The sequence below is a fragment of the Oncorhynchus keta genome, unplaced genomic scaffold, assembly GCF_023373465.1.
Source record: "Oncorhynchus keta strain PuntledgeMale-10-30-2019 unplaced genomic scaffold, Oket_V2 Un_contig_4117_pilon_pilon, whole genome shotgun sequence".
Taxonomy (NCBI): domain Eukaryota; kingdom Metazoa; phylum Chordata; class Actinopteri; order Salmoniformes; family Salmonidae; genus Oncorhynchus; species Oncorhynchus keta.
Window position 1 is genome coordinate 2,312 of NW_026287607.1, and position 25,111 is coordinate 27,422.

At 46.2% G+C, this 25,111-nt stretch overlaps 1 protein-coding gene across 1 annotated transcript; it reads left to right on the plus strand.

The window, feature by feature from the left end:
• Positions 1-595: 595 nt before the first annotated feature.
• Positions 596-23,976, plus strand: LOC127924500 (integral membrane protein GPR155-like). Its single transcript, XM_052509209.1, has 13 exons — positions 596-909; positions 1,974-2,148; positions 3,581-3,736; positions 11,791-11,911; positions 13,163-13,247; positions 13,471-13,561; positions 17,775-18,378; positions 18,567-18,644; positions 18,811-18,929; positions 19,688-19,783; positions 19,862-19,926; positions 21,497-21,634; positions 23,622-23,976. The coding sequence occupies exons 1-13, from the start codon at positions 713-715 to the stop codon at positions 23,974-23,976; spliced, it is 2,280 nt and encodes a 759-aa protein (XP_052365169.1). The 5' UTR covers positions 596-712.
• Positions 23,977-25,111: the final 1,135 nt, after the last annotated feature.

Sequence of the window (25,111 nt, forward strand, 5' to 3'; positions counted from 1 at the left end):
CTTAGGGGGTTGGGTTAAACATGGTGTCAGGGTGTGTCTTAGGGGTTTAAACTTAGGGGGTCTTAGGGGTTTAAAACATGGTGTCAGGGTGTGTCTTAGGGGGTTGGGTTAAAACATGGTGTCAGGGGGGTGTGTCTTAGGGGTTGGGTTAAAACATGGTGTCAGGGTGTGTCTTAGGGGTTGGGTTAAAACATGGTGTCAGGGGGTCTTAGGGGTTTAAAACATGGTGTCAGGGTGTGTCTTAGGGGTTGGGTTAAAACATGGTGTCAGGGTGTGTCTTAGGGGTTGGGTTTAAACATGGGGGTTGGGTTAAAACATGGTGTCAGGGTGTGTCTTAGGGGGTTGGGTTAAAACATGGTGTCAGGGTGTGTCTTAGGGGGTTGGGTTAAAACATGGTGTCAGGGTGTGTCTTAGGGGGTTGGGTTAAAACATGGTGTCAGGGTGTGTCTTAGGGGGTTGGGTTAAAACATGGTGTCAGGGTGTGTCTTAGGGGGTTGGGTTAAAACATGGTGTCAGGGTGTGTCTTAGGGGGTTGGGTTAAAACATGGTGTCAGGGTGTGTCTTAGGGGGTTGGGTTAACGGAATTAAGGCACATTTTTGTGGACTGTAAGGAAAGTGGACAGTAAAGTGTTCTTCTAAACGGTGGTGGCTGGTGGACATTGTATCCCACTTTTATTCTATTTTATAGGTACTGAAGAACCCGATAGTGTTCATGGTGGTGGTCGGGATCGTGTCCCACTTTGCCCTGGGCCAGAGGATCCCTGCTGTGATGGAGGAGTTTGTGGATGGCTTGGCCAACTCCTTCGGAGGAGCAGCTCTCTTCTACCTGGGACTATCTATGGTGGGACAGGTGGGCAAACTCACCAGGTCTACTGGAGTAGCCCTTATCCTGCTCATCACTGCCAAACTGTGAGTTACAGAAATGTCAAGAACTGACTTTCCTTCAAGTCGTTATCAACCTACCCTGTGGGAATGGATGGATAGGGTGCTGACAACTACATTACTGCAGTCGTAAATAGGGTCCTGTCCTAGTGGTCCTGTACTGTACAAGTGGTACTGTACTGTCCTAGTGGTACTGTACTGTCCTAGTGGTCCTGTCCTAGTGGTACTGTCCTATCCTAGTGGTACTGTCCTGTCCTAGTGGTCCTATCCTAGTGGTACTGTACTGTCCTAGTGGTCCTGTCCTAGTGGTACTGTACTATCCTAGTGGTACTGTACTGTCCTAGTGGTACTGTACTGTCCTAGTGGTACTGTCCTAGTGGTACTGTCCTATCCTAGTGGTACTGTCCTGTCCTAGTGGTCCTATCCTAGTGGTACTGTCCTATCCTAGTGGTACTGTCCTGTCCTAGTGGTACTGTCCTACCCTAGTGGTACTGTCCTAGTGGTACTAGTGGTACTGTCCTAGTGGTCCTATCCTAGTGGTACTGTCCTATACTAGTGGTACTGTACTGTCCTAGTGGTACTGTACTGTCCTAGTGGTACTGTCCTATCCTAGTGGTACTGTCCTATCCTAGTGGTACTGTCCTGTCCTAGTGGTCCTATCCTAGTGGTACTGTCCTATCCTAGTGGTACTGTCCTGTCCTAGTGGTACTGTCCTATCCTAGTGGTACTGTCCTATACTAGTGGTACTGTACTGTCCCAGTGGTACTGTACTGTCCTAGTGGTCCAATCCTAGTGGTACTGTCCTGTCCTAGTGGTACTGTACTAGTGGTCCTGCCCTAGTGGTACTGTACTGTCCTAGTGGTACTGTCCTAGTGGTACTGTCCTAGTGGTTCTGTCCTAGTGGTTCTGCCCTAGTGGTCCTGTCCTAGTGGTTCTGCCCTAGTGGTACTGTCCTAGTGGTTCTGGTAGTGGTTCTGCCCTAGTGGTTCCCGCCCTAGTGGTTCCCGCCCTAGTGGTACTGTCCTAGTGGTACTGTCCTAATGGTACTGTCCTAGTGTCCTAACACAGTGGTATCTGTCTCTCCTATGTAGGCTGGTGATGCCTCTCATCTGTAAGGACATGGTCGACCTGCTGGACTCTACAGGTTCCAACAGCAGCAGTCTGAACCACTCCAGCCTGTCCAACTATGCCTTTCTCTACGGGGTGTTCCCCCCTGCTCCCAGTGTAGCCATCTACGCATCACAGTACAACATGGAGCTGGACGTGGTGAGTTGGTACCACACACACACACATCACAGTACAACATGGAGCTGGATGTGGTGAGTTGGTACCACACACACACACACATCACAGTACAACATGGAGCTGGACGTGGTGAGTTGGTACCCCACACACACACACATCACAGTACAACATGGAGCTGGACGTGGTGAGTTGGTACCCCACACACACACACATCACAGTACAACATGGAGCTGGAACCACACACACCACACACACACACATCACAGTACAACATGGAGCTGGACGTGGTGAGTTGGTACCACACACACACACACATCACAGTACAACATGGAGCTGGACGTGGTGAGTTGGTAACACACACCACACACACACACACACACACAGTACACACACACACACACACACACACACACACACACACACACACACACACACACACACACACACACAACACACACACACACACACACACACACACACACACACACACACACACATCACAGTACAACATGGAGCTGGATGTGGTGAGTTGGTACACACACACACATCACAGTACAACATGGAGCTGGACGTGGTGAGTTGGCACGCCACGCACGCACACACACACACGCACACACACACACACACACATGGACACACACACACACACACACACACACACACACACACACACACACACACACACACACACACACACACACACACACACACACACACACACACATCACAGTACAACATGGAGCTGGATGTGGTGAGTTGGTACACACACACATCACAGTACAACATGGAGCTGGACGTGGTGAGTTGGTACACACACACACACATCACAGTACAACATGGAGCTGGACGTGGTGAGTTGTACACACACACATCACACCACAACACACTGGAAGCGTGGTGAGCTGGTACCACACACACACACACATCACACAACACACACGTGGTGACACACACACACACACATCACACACACACACACACACACACACACACACACACACATCACAGTACAACATGGAGCTGGACGTGGTGAGTTGGTACCACACACACATCACAGTACAACATGGAGCTGGACGTGGTGAGTTGGTACCACACTCACAGTACAACATGGAACTGGACGTGGTGCACGCAGCACGCACACACACACACACACACACACACATCACAGTACAACATGGACAACATGGCACACTGGAGCACTCATGTGGTGAGTTGGTACCACACACACACACACACACACACACACACACACACACACACACACACACACACACACACACACACACACACACACACACACACACACACACACACACACACAGAGAGAGCAGGAAGTGGTGAGTATTACATTATCAATTCGTATTTAATTTCTTAGCAAATAGCCACCTTTCTAGACAGCCAAGGCTTGTATTTACACATCTCTCTCTGTACCTCTCTGTCTGTCCTCCTGTAGGTGACGTCAGGGATGGTGATCAGCACGTTCCTGTCTGCCCCCATCATGTACGTGTCAGCCTGGCTCCTGACCATCCCCCTGATGAACCCCAAGCCACTGGTCACTGAGCTGCAGAATGTCAGCTTCAACATCAGCATCGTCAGCCTGGTCGCACTGGTGAGGGTTCTCTCTATTTCTGTTCTCATCTGTCTCTCTCTGTTTCTCTCTCTGTATCAAATCAAAAATCAAATCAAATTTATTTATATAGCCCTTCGTACATCAGCTGATATCTCAAAGTGCTGTACAGAAACCCAGCCTAAAACCCCAAACAGCAAGCAATGCAGGTGTAGAAGCACGGTGGCTAGGAAAAACTCCCTAGAAAGGCCAAAACCTAGGAAGAAACCTAGAGAGGAACCAGGCTATGTGGGGTGGCTAGTCCTCTTCTGGCTGTGCCGGGTTGAGATTATAACAGAACATGGCCAAGATGTTCAAATGTTCATAAATGACCAGCATGGTCGAATAATAGTAAGGCAGAACAGTTGAAACTGGAGCAGCAGCATGGCCAGGTGGACTGGGGACAGCAAGGAGTCATCATGTCAGGTAGTCCTGGGGCATGGTCCTAGGGCTCAGGTCCTCCGAGAGAGAGAAAGAAAGAAGGAGAGAATTAGAGAAAGCACACTTAGATTCACACAGGACACCGAATAGGACAGGAGAAGTACTCCAGATATAACAAACTGACCCTAGCCCCCCGACACAAACTACTGCAGCATAAATACTGGAGGCTCTCTGTCTCTCTATTTCTGTTCTTATCTGTCTCTCTCTGTTTCTCTCTCTCTGTCTGTCTCTGTTTCTCTCGCTGTCTGTCTCTGTTTCTCTCTCTCTCTCTCTCGCTCTCTCTGTCTGTCTCTGTCTCTCTGTCTCTGTCTCGCTCTCTCTTTCTCTCTCGCTGTCTGTCTCTGTTTCTCTCTCGCTGTCTCTCTCTGTTTCTCTCTCGCTGTCTCTCTCTCTCTCTGTCTGTCTCTCTCGCTCTCTCTGTTTCTCTCTCGCTGTCTCTCTCGCTCTCTCTACATGAAAGGCAAATGAAGAAGGCAGACTTTGACACTCTTTTCAATAGGCTTGGTTGTCCTCCATGTGTGGTCCTGTCTGACTTTAGCTGATTGAAGCAAGGGGTTTATCAGGGCTTGCTGACTCCATGGTGTTGATCAGGGCTTGCTGACTCCATGGTGTTGATCAGGGCTTACTGACTCCATGGTGTTGATCAGGGCTTACTGACTCCATGGTGTTGATCAGGGCTTGCTGACTCCATGGTGTTGATCAGGGCTTGCTGACTCCATGGTGTTGATCAGGGCTTGCTGACTCCATGGTGTTGATCAGGGCTTGCTGACTCCATGGTGTTGATCAGGGCTTGCTGACTCCATGGTGTTGATCAGGGCTTGCTGACTCCATGGTGTTGATCAGGGCTTACTGACTCCATGGTGTTGATCAGGGCTTGCTGTATCCATGGTGTTGATCAGGGCTTGCTGACTCCATGGTGTTGATCAGGGCTTGCTGACTCCATGGTGTTGATCAGGGCTTACTGACTCCATGGTGTTGATCAGGGCTTGCTGACTCCATGGTGTTGATCAGGGCTTGCTGACTCCATGGTGTTGATCAGGGCTTGCTGACTCCATGGTGTTGATCAGGGCTTGCTGACTCCATGGTGTTGATCAGGGCTTACTGACTCCATGGTGTTGATCAGGGCTTGCTGTATCCATGGTGTTGATCAGGGCTTGCTGACTCCATGGTGTTGATCAGGGCTTGCTGACTCCATGGTGTTGATCAGGGCTTGCTGACTCCATGGTGTTGATCAGGGCTTGCTGACTCCATGGTGTTGATCAGGGCTTGCTGACTCCATGGTGTTGATCAGGGCTTACTGACTCCATGGTGTTGATCAGGGCTTGCTGACTCCATGGTGTTGATCAGGGCTTGCTGACTCCATGGTGTTGATCAGGGCTTGCTGACTCCATGGTGTTGATCAGGGCTTACTGACTCCATGGTGTTGATCAGGGCTTGCTGACTCCATGGTGTTGATCAGGGCTTGCTGACTCCATGGTGTTGATCAGGGCTTGCTGACTCCATGGTGTTGATCAGGGCTTGCTGTATCTGTGGTGTTGATCAGGGCTTAATGATCCATGGTGAAGAATGCAGCTTTAATGATAGAGGATTCATACCAATGGTGTTTTAGGGCTTGCTAATATCCTGCAAAGACCTTTGACAAGTTGAGTGGGTTCATGCTGTATTTAAACACTGGATACACTGACTCACATGGTTTGTGTTTCAGGTGTGGACCTTGCTGTCATTCTCCTCAGTAAGAAGTTCAAGAGGCTCCCACACATGTTTTCTATGAACCTCTTCCTGGCACAGGTTATTACATATATCCTTCATATACAGTACATTCTGAAAGGGTTATTACATGATATCCTTCATATACAGTACATTCTGAAGGGGTTATTACATATATCCTTCATGGTACAGTACATTCTGAAGGGTTATTAAATATATCCTTCATATACAGTACATTTGAAAGGGTTATTAAATGTATCCATGGTCATATACAGTACATTCTGAAGGGGTTATTACACATATCCTTCATATACAGTACATTCTGAAAGGGTTATTACATATATCCTTCATATACAGTACATTCTGAATGGGGTTATTACATATATCCTTCATATATTCATTTGTGGTGTCTGATAAGGGTTGCTAAATGACTTAAATGTAAATGGTAATATACAGTACATTCTGAAGGGTTATTACATATATCCTTCATATACAGTACATTCTGAAAGGGTTATTTCATATACAGTACATTCTGAAAGGGTTATTACATATACAGTACATTCTGAAAGGGTTATTTCATATATCCTTCATATACAGTACATTCTGAAAGGGTTATTACATATATCCTTCATATACAGTACATTCTGAAAGGGTTATTTCATGGTGTTGGTATATCCTTCATATACAGTACATTCTGAAGGGTTATTAAATATATCCTTCATATACAGTACATTCTGAAAGGGTTATTTCATATACAGTACATTCTGAAAGGGTTATTACATATATCCTTCATATACAGTACATTCTGAAGGGTTATTAAATATATCTAATCTTACATATACAGTACATTCTGAAAGGGTTATTTCATATACAGTACATTCTGAAAGGGTTATTACATATACAGTACATTCTGAAAGGGTTATTACATATACAGTACATTCTGAAAGGGTTAGTTCATATGTCATTCTTCATATACAGTACATTCTGAAAGGGTTATTACATATATCCTTCATATACAGTACATTCTGAAAGGGTTATTACATATATCCTTCATATACAGTACATTCTGAAAGGGTTATTACATATATCCTTCATATACAGTACATTCTGAAAGGGTTATTACATATATCCTTCATATACAGTACATTCTGAAAGGGTTATTACATATATCCTTCATATACAGTACATTCTGAAAGGGTTATTACATATATCCTTCATATACAGTACATTCTGAAAGGGTTATTACATATATCCTTCATATACAGTACATTCTGAAAGGGTTATTACATATATCCTTCATATACAGTACATTCTGAAGGGTTATTAAATATATCCTTCATATACAGTACATTCTGAAGGGTTATTTCATATACAGTACATTCTGAAAGGGTTATTCATATACAGTACATTCTGAAAGGGTTATTTCATATATCCTTCATATACAGTACATTCTGAAAGGGTTATTACATATATCCTTCATATACAGTACATTCTGAAAGGGTTATTACATATATCCTTCATATACAGTACATTCTGAAGGGTTATTAAATATATCCTTCATATACAGTACATTCTGAAAGGGTTATTCATATACAGTACATTCTGAAGGGTTATTAAATATATCCTTCATATACAGTACATTCTGAAAGGGTTATTTCATATACAGTACATTCTGAAAGGGTTATTACATATACAGTACATTCTGAAGGGGTTATTACATATATCCTTCATATACAGTACATTCTGAAAGGGTTATTACATATATCCTTCATATACAGTACATTCTGAAGGGTTATTACATATATCCTTCATATACAGTACATTCTGAAGGGGTTATTACATATATCCTTCATATACAGTACATTCTGAAGGGGTTATTACATATATCCTTCATATACAGTACATTCTGAAGGGGTTATTACATATATCCTTCATATACAGTACATTCTGAAGGGGTTATTACATATATCCTTCATATACAGTACATTCTGAAAGGGTTATTACATATGTCCTTCATATACAGTACATTCTGAAGGGTTATTACATATATCCTTCATATACAGTACATTCTGAAAGGGTTATTACATATACAGTACATTCTGAAAGGGTTATTTCATATACAGTACATTCTGAAGGGGTTATTACATATATCCTTCATATACAGTACATTCTGAAGGGTTATTACATATATCCTTCATATACAGTACATTCTGAAAGGGTTATTACATATATCCTTCATATACAGTACATTCTGAAAGGGTTATTACATATATCCTTCATATACAGTACATTCTGAAAGGGTTATTACATATATCCTTCATATACAGTACATTCTGAAAGGGTTATTTCATATATCCTTCATATACAGTACATTCTGAAAGGGTTATTTCATATATCCTTCATATACAGTACATTCTGAAAGGGTTATTACATATATCCTTCATATACAGTACATTCTGAAAGGGTTATTTCATATACAGTACATTCTGAAAGGGTTATTTCATATACAGTATATTCTGAAGGTATTCAGACCCCCTGACTTGTTCCACATTTTGTTATGTTACAACCTTATTCTAAAATGGATGAAAAATGTTTTTGCCTCATCAATCTACACACAATACCCCATAATGACAAAGCAAAAACTGTTTTTAAAAAATGATGTTTTTAGAAAAAACTCAAACGGAAATATCAAATTTCCATAAGTATTCAGACTCTTTATTCAGTTCTTTGTTGAAGTACCTTTGGCAGCGATTACAGACTTGAGTCTTCTGGGGATGACGCTACAAACGTGGCACACCTGTATTTGGGGAGTTTCTCCCATTCTTCCCTGCAGATCCTCTCAAGCTCTGTCAGGTTGGATGGGGAGCATCGCACCACAGCTATTTTCAGGATTCTCCAGGGATGTTAGATCGGGTTCAAGTCCAGGCTCTGGCTGGGCTACTCAAGGACATCTCAGAGACATCTCAGATGGCTTGTCCCGAAGCCACTGCATTGTCTTGTCTATGTGTTTAGGGTCGTTGTCCTGTTGGAAGGTGAACCTTCGCCCCCAGTCTGAGGTCCTGAGCGCTGGAGCAGGGTTCCATCATGAATCTCTCTGTGCTTTGTGCCGTTCATCTTTCCTTCGATCCTGACTAGTCTCTCAGCCACTGAAAAACATCCCCACAGCCTGATACTACCACCACCATGCTTCACCGTAGGGATGGTGCCAGGTTTCCTCCAGCCTGATGCTACCACCACCACTCTTCACCGTAGGGATGTTGCCAGGTTTCCTCCAGCCTGATACTACCACCACCACTCTTCACCGTATGGTGCCAGGTTTCCTCCAGCCTGATACTACCACCACCACTCTTCACCGTAGGGATGTTGCCAGGTTTCCTCCAGCCTGATACTACCACCACCACGCTTCACCGTAGGGATGGTGCCAGGTTTCCTCCAGCCTGATACTACCACCACCACGCTTCACCGTAGGGATGGTGCCAGGTTTCCTCCAGCCTGATGCTACCACCACCACTCTTCACCGTAGGGATGGTGCCAGGTTTCCTCCAGCCTGATACTACCACCACCACGTAGGGATGGTCTTCCAGCCACACGTAGGGATGGTGCCAGGTTTCCTCCAGCCTGATGCTACCACCACCACTCTTCACCGTATGGTGCCAGGTTTCCTCCAGGTGTGATGCTTTGACATTCAGGCCAATGTGCTCAGGGATCTGGTTTCATCAGACCAGAGAATCTTGTTTCTCATGGTCTGAGAATCTGGTTTTAGGTGCCTCATGGTTTGGCAAATTCCAAATTCCAAGCGAGCATTTACTGGGAAGTGGCTTCCGTCTGGCCACTCTACCATAAAGGCCTGATTGGTGGAGTGTTGCAGAGATGGTTGTCCTTCTGGAAGGTTCTCCAACCTCCACAGAGGAACTCTGGAGCTCTGTCATAGTGACCATGGAGTTCTTGGTCACCTCCCTGACCAAGGCCCTTCTCCCCCGATTGCTTAGTTTGACTGAGCAGCCAGCTCTAGGAAGAGTCTTGGTGGTTCCAAACTTCTTCCATTTAAGAATGATGGAGGCCACTGTGTTCTTAGGGCCCTTCAATGCTGCAGACATGTTTTGGTACTCTTCCCCAGATCTGTGCCTCGACACAATCCTGTCTGAGCTCTTGACAATTCCTTTGACCTCAAGGCTTGGTGTTTGCTCTGACATGCCCTGTCAACTGTGGGACCTTATATAGACAGGTGTGTGCCTTTCCAAATCATGTCCAATCAGTTGAATTTACCACAGATGGACTCCAATCAAGTTGTAGAAACATCTCTAGGATGATCATTGGAAACAAGATGCACCTGAGCTTAGTTTCCAGTCTCATAGCTAAATGTCTGAATACTTATGTAAATAAGGTATTTCAGTTTATTTGTAATACATTTTCAAACATTTCTAAAAACCTTTTTTTCGCTTTGTCATTATGGGCTATTGTGTGTCGATTTTATTAGGACATTTTTTAATTTAAAGCATTTTAGAATAAGTCTAACTTAACAAAATGTGGAAAAGGTTAAGGGGTCTGAATACTTTATGAAGGCACTGTACATAATGTTTTCTATATTCTATACAGTTGAAGTCGGAAGTTTACATACACTTAGGTTGGAGTCATTAAAACTCGTTTTTCAACCACAAATTTCTTGTTAACAAACTATCGTTTGGCAAGTTGGTTAGGACATCTACTTTGTGCATGACACAAGTAATTTTTCCAACAATTGTTTACAGACAGATTATTTCACTTATAATTCACTGTATCACAATTCCAGTGGGTCAGAAGTTTACCAACACTAAGTTGACTGTGCCTTTAAACAGCTTGGAAAATTCCAGAAAATTGTAATGGCTTTAGAAGCTTCTGATAGGCTAATTGACCTAATTTGAGTCAATTGGAGGTTTACCTGTAGATGTATGTCAAGGCCTACCTTCAAACTCAGTGCCTCTTTGCTTGACATCATGGGAAAATAAAATAAAAATCAGCCAAGACCTTGGGAAAAACAATTGTGGACCTTCACAACTCTGGTTCATCCTTGGGAGCAATTTCCAAACACCTGAAGGTACCACGTTCAGAAAACAAGTACAAAGGTATCTATATCCACAGTAAAACGAGTCCTATATCGACATAACCTGAAAGGCCGCTCAGCAAGGAAGAAGCCACTGCTCCAAAACGGACAAAGATCGTACTTTTTGGAGAAATGTCCTCTGCTCTGATGAAACAAAAATAGAACTGTTTGGCCATAATGACCATTGTTATATTTCAAGGAAAAGGGGGAGGCTTGCAAGCTGAAGAACACCATCCCAACCGTGAAGCATGGGGGTGGCAGCATCATGTTGTGGGGGTGCTTTGCTGCAGGAGGGACTGGTGCAATTCACTAAATAGATGGCATCATGAGGAAAGAAATTATGTGGATATATTGAAGCAATATCTTAAGACATCAGTCAGGAAGTTAAAGATTGGTCGCAAATTGGTCTTTCAAATGGACAATGACCCCAAGCGTACTTCCGAAGTTGTGCCAAAATGGCTTAAGGACAACAAAGTCAAGGTATTGGAGTGGCCATCACAAAGCCCTGACCTCAATCCTACCTGAAACGTTTGACGCAAGTGAAACAATTTAAAGGCAATGCTATCAAATACTAATTGAGTGTATGTAAACTTCTGACCCACTGGGGATGTGAAAGAATTAACAACTGAAATAAATCATTCTCTCTATTATTATTCTGACATTTCACATTCTTAAAATAAAGTGGTGATCCTAACTGACCTAAGACAGGGAATTTTTACTAGGATTAAATGTCAGGAATTGTGAAACTGAGTTTTTAAATGTATGTAAACTTCCGACCTCCACTGTACACAAGTGATATATAGTAATGTGTCTCTCCTTGTCCCTGTAGTTCCTAGTGTGTGTCGGTATGATCCTGTGGAACTTCGTAGTGAAGCAGGAGGACATCTTGGGACAGGTGTTGACATTCACACTGCTCTATGGGTCACTCTACAGCACATATGTCTGGACTGGTATGTACCATGTGTGTCTGGACTGGTATGTACCATGTGTGTCTGGACTGGTATGTACCATGCGTGTCTGGACTGGTATGTACCGTGTGTGTCTGGACTGGTATGTACCGTGTGTCTGGACTGGTATGTACGCGTGTGTGTGTCTGGACTGGTATGTACCGCGTGTGTGTCTGGACTGGTATGTACCGCGTGTGTGTCTGGACTGGTATGTACCGCGTGTGTGTCTGGACTGGTATGTACCGCGTGTGTGTCTGGACTGGTATGTACCGCGTGTGTGTCTGGACTGGTATGTACCGCGTGTGTGTCTGGACTGGTATGTACCGCGTGTGTGTCTGGACTGGTATGTACCGCGTGTGTGTCTGGACTGGTATGTACCGCGTGTGTGTCTGGACTGGTATGTACCGCGTGTGTGTCTGGACGGGTATGTACCGCGTGTGTGTCTGGACGGGTATGTACCGCGTGTGTGTCTGGACTGGTATGTACCGCGTGTGTGTCTGGACTGGTATGTACCGCGTGTGTGTCTGGACTGGTATGTACCGCGTGTGTGTCTGGACTGGTATGTACCGCGTGTGTGTCTGGACTGGTATGTACCGCGTGTGTGTCTGGACTGGTATGTACCGCGTGTGTGTCTGGACTGGTATGTACGTGTGTGTCTGGACTGTACCGCGTGTGTGTCTGGACTGGTATGTACCGCGTGTGTGTCTGGACTGGTATGTACCGCGTGTGTGTCTGGACTGGTATGTACCGCGTGTGTGTCTGGATGGGTATGTACCATGTGTCTGGACTGGGTATGGACTGGTATCTATTATGTGTCTGGACTGGTATGTACCATGTGTCTGGACTGGTATGTACCACGTGTGTGTCTGGACTGGTATGTACCGCGTGTCTGGACTGGTATGTACCACGTGTGTGTCTGGACTGGTATGTACCGCGTGTGTGTCTGGACTGGTATGTACCGCGTGTGTGTCTGGACTGGATATGTTGTACTGTATCTGCGGAATAACCCTGAGTTGGTTCTATCTGGGTCTGACTATAGTTCTCATTCCTCTCTGTTTGGTTCTGTCTGGGTCTGACTATAGTTCTCATTCCTCTCTGTTTGGTTCTGTCTGGGTCTGACTATAGTTCTCATTCCTCTCTGTTTGGTTCTGTCTGGGTCTGACTATAGTTCTCATTCCTCTCTGTTTGGTTCTGTCTGGGTCTGACTATAGTTCTCATTCCTCTCTGTTTGGTTCTGTCTGGGTCTGACTATAGGTCTCATTCCTCTCTGTTTGGTTCTGACCAAGAAGGACAATTTGCTGAGGATTCCACCTTGGGTCTTCATGGTCTTTGGCTGGGGGTACGTTGTGTGTGTGTGTGTGTGTGTGTGTGTGTGTGTGTGTGTGTGTGTGTGTGTGTGTGTGTGTGTGTGTGTGTGTGTGTGTGTGTGTGTGTGTGTGTGTGTGTGTGTGTGTGTGTGTGTGTGTGTGTGTGTGTGTGTGTGTGTGTGTGTGTGTGTGAAACAGTCTATTGTATGTTTGTGTTCCTCAAACTTAACCTTACAGTGTTGTTCTCTTCCACAGCATACCGTTCCTCATCCTTGGAGGTCTGCTCCTGGCAGGAGAGAGGATGCCTGATACTATAGACTCTGCCTTCCTCTATGGCAGGGCTCAGGTGAGAGGATGCCTGATACTATAGACTCTGCCTTCCTCTATGGCAGGGCTCAGGTGAGAGGATGCCTGATACTATAGACTCTGCCTTCCTCTATGGCAGGGCTCAGGAGAGAGGATGCCTGATACTATAGACTCTGCCTTCCTCTATGGCAGGGCTCAGGAGAGAGGATGCCTGATACTATAGACTCTGCCTTCCTCTATGGCAGGGCTCAGGTGAGAGGATGCCTGATACTATAGACTCTGCCTTCCTCTATGGCAGGGCTCAGGAGAGAGGATGCCTGATACTATAGACTCTGCCTTCTTCTATGGCAGGGCTCAGGAGAGAGGATGCCTGATACTATAGACTCTGCCTTCCTCTATGGCAGGGCTCAGGTGAGAGGATGCCTGATACTATAGACTCTGCCTTCCTCTATGGCAGGGCTCAGGAGAGAGGATGCCTGATACTATAGACTCTGCCTTCCTCTATGGCAGGGCTCAGGAGAGAGGATGCCTGATACTATAGACTCTGCCTTCCTCTATGGCAGGGCTCAGGAGAGAGGATGCCTGATACTATAGACTCTGCCTTCCTCTATGGCAGGGCTCAGGAGAGAGGATGCCTGATACTATAGACTCTGCCTTCTTCTATGGCAGGGCTCAGGTGAGAGGATGCCTGATACTATAGACTCTGCCTTCCTCTATGGCAGGGCTCAGGAGAGAGGATGCCTGATACTATAGACTCTGCCTTCCTCTATGGCAGGGCTCAGGAGAGAGGATGCCTGATACTATAGACTCTGCCTTCCTCTATGGCAGGGCTCAGGTGAGAGGATGCCTGATACTATAGACTCTGCCTTCTTCTATGGCAGGGCTCAGGTGAAAGGATGCCTGATACTATAGACTCTGCCTTCCTCTATGGCAGGGCTCAGGAGAGAGGATGCCTGATACTATAGACTCTGCCTTCCTCTATGGCAGGGCTCAGGTGAGAGGATGCCTGATACTATAGACTCTGCCTTCCTCTATGGCAGGGCTCAGGAGAGAGGATGCCTGATACTATAGACTCTGCCTTCCTCTATGGCAGGGCTCAGGAGAGAGGATGCCTGATACTATAGACTCTGCCTTCTTCTATGGCAGGGCTCAGGTGAGAGGATGCCTGATACTATAGACTCTGCCTTCCTCTATGGCAGGGCTCAGGAGAGAGGATGCCTGATACTATAGACTCTGCCTTCCTCTATGGCAGGGCTCAGGAGAGAGGATGCCTGATACTATAGACTCTGCCTTCTTCTATGGCAGGGCTCAGGTGAAAGGATGCCTGATACTATAGACTCTGCCTTCCTCTATGGCAGGGCTCAGGAGAGAGGATGCCTGATACTATAGACTCTGCCTTCCTCTATGGCAGGGCTCAGGAGAGAGGATGCCTGATACTATAGAGCCTTCTTCTCTGGCAGGGCCTGAGAGGATGCCTCTATGGCCTTCCTCTATGGCAGGGCTCAGGAGAGAGGATGCCTGATACTATAGACTCTGCCTTCCTCTATGGCAGGGCTCAGGTGAGAGGATGCCTGATACTATAGACTGCCTTCTTCTATGGCAGGGCTCAGGTGAGAGGATGCCTGATACTATAGACTCTGCCTTCCTCTATGACTCTGCAGGGCTCAGGAGAGAGGATGCCTGATACTATAGACTCTGCCTTCCTCTATGGCAGGGCTCAGGAGAGAGGATGCCTGATACTATAGACTCTGCCTTCCTCTATGGCAGGGCTCAGGAGAGAGGATGCCTGATACTATAGACTCTGCCTTCCTCTATGGCAGGGCTCAGGAGAGAGGATGCCTGATACTATAGACTCTGCCTTCTTCTATGGCAGGGCTCAGGTGAGAGGATGCCTGATACTATAGGCCTTCCTCTATGGCAGGGCTCAGGAGAGAGGATGCCTGATACTATAGACTCTGCCTTCCTCTATGGCAGGGCTCAGGAGAGAGGATGCCTGATACTATAGACTCTGCCTTCCTCTATGGCAGGGCTCAGGAGAGAGGATGCCTGATACTATAGACTCTGCCTTCTTCTATGGCAGGGCTCAGGTGAGAGGATGCCTGATACTATAGACTCTGCCTTCTTCTATGGCAGGGCTCAGGTGAGAGGATGCCTGATACTATAGACTCTGCCTTCCTCTATGGCAGGGCTCAGGAGAGAGGATGCCTGATACTATAGACTCTGCCTTCCTCTATGGCAGGGCTCAGGAGAGAGGATGCCTGATACTATAGACTCTGCCTTCTTCTATGGCAGGGCTCAGGTGAGAGGATGCCTGATACTATAGACTCTGCCTTCCTCTATGGCAGGGCTCAGGAGAGAGGATGCCTGATACTATAGACTGCCTTCTTCTATGGCAGGGCTCAGGTGAGAGGATGCCTGATACTATAGACTCTGCCTTCCTCTATGGCAGGGCTCAGGAGAGAGGATGCCTGATACTATAGACTCTGCCTTCCTCTATGGCAGGGCTCAGGATGCCTGAGACTCTGAGGATGCCTGATACTATAGACTGCCTTCTTCTATGGCAGGGCTCAGGTGAGAGGATGCCTGATACTATAGACTCTGCCTTCCTCTATGGCAGGGCTCAGGAGAGAGGATGCCTGATACTATAGACTCTGCCTTCCTCTATGGCAGGGCTCAGGTGAGAGGATGCCTGATACTATAGACTCTGCCTTCCTCTATGGCAGGGCTCAGGTGAGAGGATGCCTGATACTATAGACTCTGCCTTCCTCTATGGCAGGGCTCAGGTGAGAGGATGCCTGATACTATAGACTCTGCCTTCCTCTATGGCAGGGCTCAGGAGAGAGGATGCCTGATACTATAGACTCTGCCTTCCTCTATGGCAGGGCTCAGGAGAGAGGATGCCTGATACTATAGACTCTGCCTTCCTCTATGGCAGGGCTCAGGAGAGAGGATGCCTGATACTATAGACTCTGCCTTCCTCTATGGCAGGGCTCAGGAGAGAGGATGCCTGATACTATAGACTCTGCCTTCCTCTATGGCAGGGCTCAGGGAGAGAGGACTCTGCCTGATACTATAGACTCTGCCTTCCTCTATGGCAGGGCTCAGGAGAGAGGATGCCTGATACTATAGACTCTGCCTTCTTCTATGGCAGGGCTCAGGAGAGAGGATGCCTGATACTATAGACTCTGCCTTCCTCTATGGCAGGGCTCAGGTGAGAGGTTGCCTGATACTATAGACTCTGCCTTCCTCTATGGCAGGGCTCAGGTGAGAGGATGCCTGATACTATAGACTCAGTCCTAAAGGTTTTACACATCACATAGATCTGGAGCCAGTCCTAAAGGTTTTATACATCACATAGATCTGGAGCCAGTCCTAAAGGTTTTATACATCACATAGATCTGGAGCCAGTCCTAAAGGTTTTATACATCACATAGATCTGGAGCCAGTCCTAAAGGTTTTACACTTTACACATCGCATAGATCTGGAGCCAGTCCTAAAGGTTTTATACATCACATAGATCTGGAGCCAGTCCTAAAGGTTTTATACATCACATAGATCTGGAGCCAGTCCTAAAGGTTTTACACATCACATAGATCTGGAGCCAGTCCTAAAGGTTTTACACATCACATAGATCTGGAGCCAGTCCTAAAGGTTTTATACATCACATAGATCTGGAGCCAGTCCTAAAGGTTTTATACATCACATAGATCTGGAGCCAGTCCTAAAGGTTTTATACATCACATAGATCTGGAGCCAGTCCTAAAGGTTTTATACATCACATAGATCTGGAGCCAGTCCTAAAGGTTTTATACATCACATAGATCTGGAGCCAGTCCTAAAGGTTTTATACATCACATAGATCTGGAGCCAGTCCTAAAGGTTTTACACATCACATAGATCTGGAGCCAGTCCTAAAGGTTTTACACATCACATAGATCTGGAGCCAGTCCTAAAGGTTTTATACATCACATAGATCTGGAGCCAGTCCTAAAGGTTTTATACATCACATAGATCTGGAGCCAGTCCTAAAGGTTTTATACATCACATAGATCTGGAGCCAGTCCTAAAGGTTTTACACATCACATAGATCTGGAGCCAGTCCTAAAGGTTTTATACATCACATAGATCTGGAGCCAGTCCTAAAGGTTTTATACATCACATAGATCTGGAGCCAGTCCTAAAGGTTTTATACATCACATAGATCTGGAGCCAGTCCTAAAGGTTTACCTCTCTCTCTCTTTCCCCTCTCTCAGATCATCAGTACTGCAGTAGTAGTCTCCTGCAGCATCTTGGTAGGTGGTTTCTCTCTGATGGGTCTCAGCCAGGGCACCAAGGAGAACCAGAACTACCAAGCCCTGGAGACAGCCTCTAACACGGGTACTATAGAGGACCTGAGGCCCCCTGGACACCAGGAGAACCAGAACTACCAAGCCCTGGAGACAGCCTCCAACACAGGTACTATAGAGGACCTGAGACCCCCTGGACACCAGGAGAACCAGAACTACCAAGCCCTGGAGACAGCCTCTAACACGGGTACTATAGAGGACCTGAGGCCCCCTGGACACCAGGAGAACCAGAACTACCAAGCCCTGGAGACAGCCTCCAACACAGGTACTATAGAGGACCTGAGACCCCCTGGACACCAGGAGGACCAGAACTACCAAGCCCTGGAGACAGCCTCCAACACAGGTACTATAGAGGGCCTGAGGCCCCCTGGACACCAGGAGGACCAGAACTACCAAGCCCTGGAGACAGCCTCCAACACAGGTACTATAGAGGACCTGAGGCCCCCTGGACACCAGGAGGACCAGACCCCCCCACTGGAGCCCTCAGCACCAGAGACCAGCAACAACAATGGTAGCTCACTAGACACATTATTGTTTGTTCTAGTTCTGTAAACTTGGGTGCATTGGTTTACTGGGGATTTTGTGTTGAACTTTGTATGTAAAACCTTAAATTGCCAACCTAAACATATTGTTAAAAAACATGAGTAGTTTGATTTAACTCAGAACTGTGTCTGTGTGTTGTTGTTGTGTTCCACCCAGACTGTTGTAGATGTACACAGCCCGTGCCCGACATGATCAACGGCGCCACCAGGAACGACACTCCCACGTCTCTAACAGGTACAGGAACACAACGTTGTGTTCTAGGTTTATGGGCTGATACCTCGGGCACTGACCTGTTGTGTCCACTGTGGCTTGTGTTGACTGTGATGCTGTTGCAAAACGTTTTGCTACGGTGTGCACTAATGAATACAACCCTGTTGACTTATTGTACTGTAACCTCCAGGCCAGTGTGGGGCGCTGTGTGAAACCCAGCAGCAGCAGTGTAGTCCACCGGTCCAGGATGACAGACAGCTGGTCAGACACGTCCTGTTGTGTCTTCTCCTCATAGTTTCCCTGCTGGCTGTGAGTGTTATCTACTGTTCTGGTCTACTCTATTCTGTTAGATTCTGTTCTATTATATTCTGTCCTGCTCTGTTCTACTCTATTCTGTTCTACTCTATTCTGTTATATTCTACTCTACTCTGTTCTATTCCGTTCTACTCTATTCTGTTCTACTCTATTCTGTTCTACTCTACTCTATTCTGTTCTATTCTACTCTATTCTGTTCTAATCTATTCTATTCTGCTCGGTTCTATTCTGTTCTATTCTGTTCTACTCTATGTTCTATTCTGTTCTACTCTACTCTGTTCTATTCTGTTCTACTCTACTCTGTTCTATTATGTTCTACTCTATTCTACTCTACTCTGTTCTGTTCTATTCTGTTCTACTCTGTTCTATTCTGTTCTACTCTATTCTGTTCTGTTCTACTCTGTTCTGTTCTATTCTGTTCTACTCTGTTCTATTCTGCTCTGCTCTGTTCTGTTCTGTTCTTCTACTCTGTTCTGTTCTACTCTGTTCTACTCTGTTCTATTCTGCTCTGCTCTGTTCTTTTCTGTTCTACTCTGTTCTATTATGTTCTGTTCTATTCTACTCTATTCTATTCTCTCTATTCTGTTCTATTATGTTCTGTTCTATTCTACTCTGTTCTACTGTTCTATTCTTTTATTGCTTGGCCGTGTCCCCTTTCTCTACCTACCCTTGTCCCTGAAGTGTGCACTAGTTCACTCCAATCCCGAACCTCTTCACTGAATCGGCACTTGTTAACTCTGAATGTCATTCAGAACCTGTCCAGTTGTCTATGGTGGTTGTTCAACCAGGACCCTGGTAGACTGTACCTGGAGCTGCAGTTCTTCTGTGCTGTGGCCAACTATGGACAGGTACGCTCTCGTGTCTATTAGATCATGAGTATCGAAAGGGATTTTGCTGTTGCTTACTTTACCTCTCATGTTTCTCAGGGCTTCATTTCGTTTGGTATCTTTGGCCTGGACAGGCATCTGATCATTCTGCCATTCAAGAAGAGGTGAGCTAGAAACTAGGTACTTACTTCAGAGAGCATAGTGCATCGTTGTATTGTCCCAACATCAGCACCTCCTCCTGTATGTTGTATAGTCCCAACATCAGCACCTCCTGTATGTTGTATTGCCCCAACATCAGCACCTCCTCCTGTATGTTGTATTGTCCCAACATCAGCACCTCCTGTATGTTGTATTGCCCCAACATCAGCACCTCCTGTATGTTGTATTGTCCCAACATCAGTACCTCCTGTATGTTGTATTGTCCCAACATCAGCACCTCCTGTATGTTGTATTGTCCCAACATCAGCACCTCCTCCTGTATGTTGTATTGCCCCAACATCAGCACCTCCTCCTGTATGTTGTATTGTCCCAACATCAGCACCTCCTCCTGTATGTTGTATTGCCCCAACATCAGCACCTCCTCCTGTATGTTGTATTGTCCCAACATCAGAACCTCCTCCTGTATGTTGTATTGTCCCAACATCAGCACCTCCTCCTGTATGTTGTATTGCCCCAACATCAGTACCTCCTCCTGTATGTTGTATTGTCCCAACATCAGTACCTCCTCCTGTATGTTGTATTGTCCCAACATCAGTACCTCCTCCTGTATGTTGTATTGTCCCAACATCAGCACCTCCTCCTGTATGTTGTATTGTCCCAACATCAGCACCTCCTCCTGTATGTTGTATTGCCCCAACATCAGCACCTCCTCCTGTATGTTGTATTGTCCCAACATCAGCACCTCCTCCTGTATGTTGTATTGCCCCAACATCAGCACCTCCTCCTGTATGTTGTATTGTCCCAACATCAGCACCTCCTCCTGTATGTTGTATTGTCCCAACATCAGCACCTCCTCCTGTATGTTGTATTGTCCCAACATCAGCACCTCCTCCTGTATGTTGTATTGTCCCAACATCAGTACCTCCTCCTGTATGTTGTATTGTCCCAACATCAGCACCTCCTGTATGTTGTATTGTCCCAACATCAGCACCTCCTCCTGTATGTTGTATTGTCCCAACATCAGCACCTCCTGTATGTTGTATTGTCCCAACATCAGCACCTCCTGTATGTTGTATTGCCCCAACATCAGCACCTCCTCCTGTATGTTGTATTGTCCCAACATCAGCACCTCCTGTATGTTGTATTGCCCCAACATCAGCACCTCCTCCTGTATGTTGTATTGCCCCAACATCAGCACCTCCTGTATGTTGTATTGCCCCAACATCAGTACCTCCTCCTGTATGTTGTATTGTCCCAACATCAGCACCTCCTCCTGTATGTTGTATTGTCCCAACATCAGCACCTCCTGTATGTTGTATTGTCCCAACATCAGCACCTCCTGTATGTTGTATTGTCCCAACATCAGCACCTCCTGTATGTTGTATTGTCCCAACATCAGAACCACCTCCTGTATGTTGTATTGTCCCAACATCAGCACCTCCTCCTGTATGTTGTATTGTCCCAAAGTCAGCACAAGGCCTTATCTAAGTCAGACTTGCCTGAGCCAGGTAGTGTGGCTGTAGAAGATGTGGTTGTTCTGCCCTCTAAGGGGCCTGTGTGTGTCCTGTCCCCCAGGTTAGTGAGCCTATGGCAGGGCAGGGAGAGTGAGGAGGAGCCCCCCTCTGTGGTTCCAGAGGAGATCAGGCTGACCTGCACTCAGTTTGTCCGCTATCATAAAGACCAGTGTGTTCAGGACATAGTGCCCATCAGAAGGTAGGCCACAACATAAACATCAATTATCAGTTATTTCATTTATTTATCATTTTTTGTAGCATGATTTCACTCCCAGGACACGTCTGATTGGTGCAGAATCAAAGCTCTAGAATCTATATTAAAACCGTTGACTTGGGTCTCTCGAGTGTCACAGCGGTGTAAGACACTCTATCACAGTGCCAGCTGTGTCACTACAGATCCTGGTTCGATCCCAGGCTGTGTTGCAGCCGGCCGCGACCGGGAGACCCATGTGGCGGCACACAATTGGCCCAGCGTCGTCCGGGTTAGGGGAGGGTTTGGCCGGCAGGGATGTCCTTGTCCCATCGCGCTCTAGTGACTCCTGTGGCGGGCCGGGCGCAGTGCACGCTGACACGGTCGCCAGTTTTGATTTGATTTGATTTGATTCAGTTGTACGGTGTTTCCTCCGACACATTGGTGCGGCTGGCTTCCGGGTTAAGCGAGCAGTGTGTCAAGAAGCAGTGCGGCTTGGCAGGGTTGTGTTTCACCTCTCCAGAGTCCCTACGAGAGTTGCAGCGATGGGACAAGACTGTAACTACCAATTTGGATATCACAAAATATGGGAAGAAAAAGGGAGTAAAATGATAAAAAAAAAAAAAAATACAATAGAAAAAGAAACGGTTGACTGTTAAATGCTACTGCGTGTGCAGATCTAGTAATCCATAAACTAGCATGTTACCTACGAGTTGAACTCGTTCTCTCCTAACATCCTCTCTATGCATGGCCTAGGATTTTACCCCAGATAATATCTTGCATGTTTCTACCACTAATCCTGTCTTTAAAAAATGTATTATTGTACACTCTGTGAATGGACTGAACTTACCACAGTCTTCTTCGTTGGTAATGCATTATTGTACACTCTGTGAATGGACTGAACTTACCACAGTCTTCTTCGTTGGTAATACATTATTGTACACTCTGTGAATGGACTGAACTTACCACAGTCTTCTTCGTTGGTAATACATTATTGTACACTCTGTGAATGGACTGAACTTACCACAGTCTTCTTCATTGGTAATACATTATTTTACACTCTGTGAATGGACTGAACTTACCACAGTCTTCTTCGTTGGTAATACATTATTGTACACTCTGTGAATGGACTGAACTTACCACAGTCTTCTTCGTTGGTAATACATTATTGTACACTCTGTGAATGGACTGAACTTACCACAGTCTTCTTCGTTGGTAATACATTATTGTACACTCTGTGAATGGACTGAACTTACCACAGTCTTCTTCGTTGGTAATACATTATTGTACACTCTGTGAATGGACTGAACCTACCACAGTCTTCTTCGTTGGTAATACATTATTGTACACTCTGTGAATGGACTGAACTTACCACAGTCTTCTTCGTTGGTAATACATTATTGTACACTCTGTGAATGGACTGAACTTACCACAGTCTTCTTCGTTGGTAATACATTATTGTACACTCTGAACGGACTGAACTTACCACAGTCTTCTTCGTTGGTAATACATTATTGTACACTCTGAACGGACTGAACTTACCACAGTCTTCTTCGTTGGTAATACATTATTGTACACTCTGTGAATGGACTGGACGGTCCTTCTGTAGCTCAGTTGGTAGAGCATGGCGCTTGTAACGCCAGAGTAGTGGGTTCGATCCCCCGGGACCACCCATACGTAGAATGTATGCACACATGACTGTAAGTCGCTTTGGATAAAAGCGTCTGCTAAATGGCATATATTATATATTATTATTATTGAACTTACCACAGTCTTCTTCGCTGGTAATGCATTCTGGTTTTGGAGTGGTACACAGTCCTGGTAGCTACTTTTCACCTTCTTGACTTCCTGTTTCTCTTACGGAACTCTCATCCTCACTACCACTCCTTTTCTCTCTCCGTTCTCCTTTCTCCTCTTCCTTCATATCTCCACCCTAGTGCTTCTGGGGAAAGCCTGAACAACGGGACAGTAGCTGAATCCTTCCTTTGATACGCAGGTGTGAGGGAGAGAGGGTTCAGGAGAGGGAGCGCTCCAGGGAGAGACCTGGTCAGGGGACTTATCCTCCATCCCAGGCCCAGACTCAGGCCACTTTCCTGGGCAGTGATTTGGTGGACTGGCTGGTGAGGGTGGGTCTGACCCGGGACAGGGGGAAGCCCAGCTCTATGGGGCTCAGCTCCAGCAAGGAGGGATACTGCAACACCTCACACACCAGTTTGGCTTCAGGGACGACGCCCTTCTACACTACCGCTTCACTGAGAGGAGCTGGACGCCACCGATGGAGAGGAACAGCAGTATGCCTCCTGTGGCCAAGTAATGTTCCCAGAGAGGGGGAGGAGGAGGAGGGGGGATGACTATTCAGCAGTATGCCTCCTGTGGCCAAGTAATGTTCCCAGAGAGGGAGGAGGGGGGATGACTATTCAGCAGTATGCCTCCTGTGGCCAAGTAATGTTCCCAGAGAGGGGGGGGTGACTATTCAGCAGTATGCCTCCTGTGGCCATGTAATGTTCCCAGAGAGAGAGGGAGGGGGGGGATGACTATTCAGCAGTATGCCTCCTGTGGCCAAGTAATGTTCCCAGAGAGGGGGAGGGGTGACTATTCAGCAGTATGCCTCCTGTGGCCATGTAATGTTCCCAGAGAGAGGGAGGGAGGGAGGAGGGGGGATGACTATTCAGCAGTATGCCTCCTGTGGCCATGTAATGTTCCCACCAGAGAGGGAGGAGGGGGGGATTACTATTCAGCAGTATGCCTCCTGTGGCCATGTAATGTTCCCACCAGAGAGGGAGGAGGGGGGGGGATTACTATTCAGCAGTATGCCTCCTGTGGCCATGTAATGTTCCCAGAGAGGGAGGGGGGGGGATTACTATTCAGCAGTATGCCTCCTGTGGCCATGTAATGTTCCCAGAGAGGGAGGAGGGGGGGATGACTATTCAGCAGTATGCCTCCTGTGGCCATGTAATGTTCCCAGAGGGGGGGGGATTACTATTCAGCAGTGTTATTGTCAAGTCACTAAACCTTGACTCCTAAGTACTAAACCTTGATTTTTAAGTCTTAAACCTTGACTCCTAAGTCATGGATTAGAATATTACAACACTGCTATTCAGTGAGATGAAACATTCAGATGGAAATATAATGAGATAGAGCTGACACCATTTAGCATTCCAATTTCCACATATCAGACAATCATATCTGTTCTGTGTCATACATTTCTATCTGAACATTTTTGTAACGTTTGCACCCTCCTGAATGAACCCAATAAGAAAGAAAGATGGTGGGCTTCATCCAGGCTCTGGTCAAGAGTAGTGCACTATGAAGGGAATAGGGATCTGGTCAAGAGTAGTGCACTATGAAGGGAATAGGGCTCTGGTCAAGAGTAGTGCACTATGAAGGGAATAGGGCTCTGGTCAAGAGTAGTGCACTATGAAGGGAATAGGGCTCTGGTCAAGAGTAGTGCACTATGAAGGGATTAGGGCTCTGGTCAATGAAGGG

Excerpts from the sequence above, each read along its gene's own strand:
- LOC127924500 (XM_052509209.1), top strand. The coding sequence starts at position 713 with ATGGTGGTGGTCGGGATCGTGTCCCACTTTGCCCTGGGCCAGAGGATC. Across the intron at positions 13,248-13,470 it reads TTCATGGTCTTTGGCTGGGG|CATACCGTTCCTCATCCTTG; the intron begins GTACGTTGTGTG and ends TCTCTTCCACAG. Across the intron at positions 13,562-17,774 it reads TCCTCTATGGCAGGGCTCAG|ATCATCAGTACTGCAGTAGT; the intron begins GTGAGAGGATGC and ends CCCCTCTCTCAG.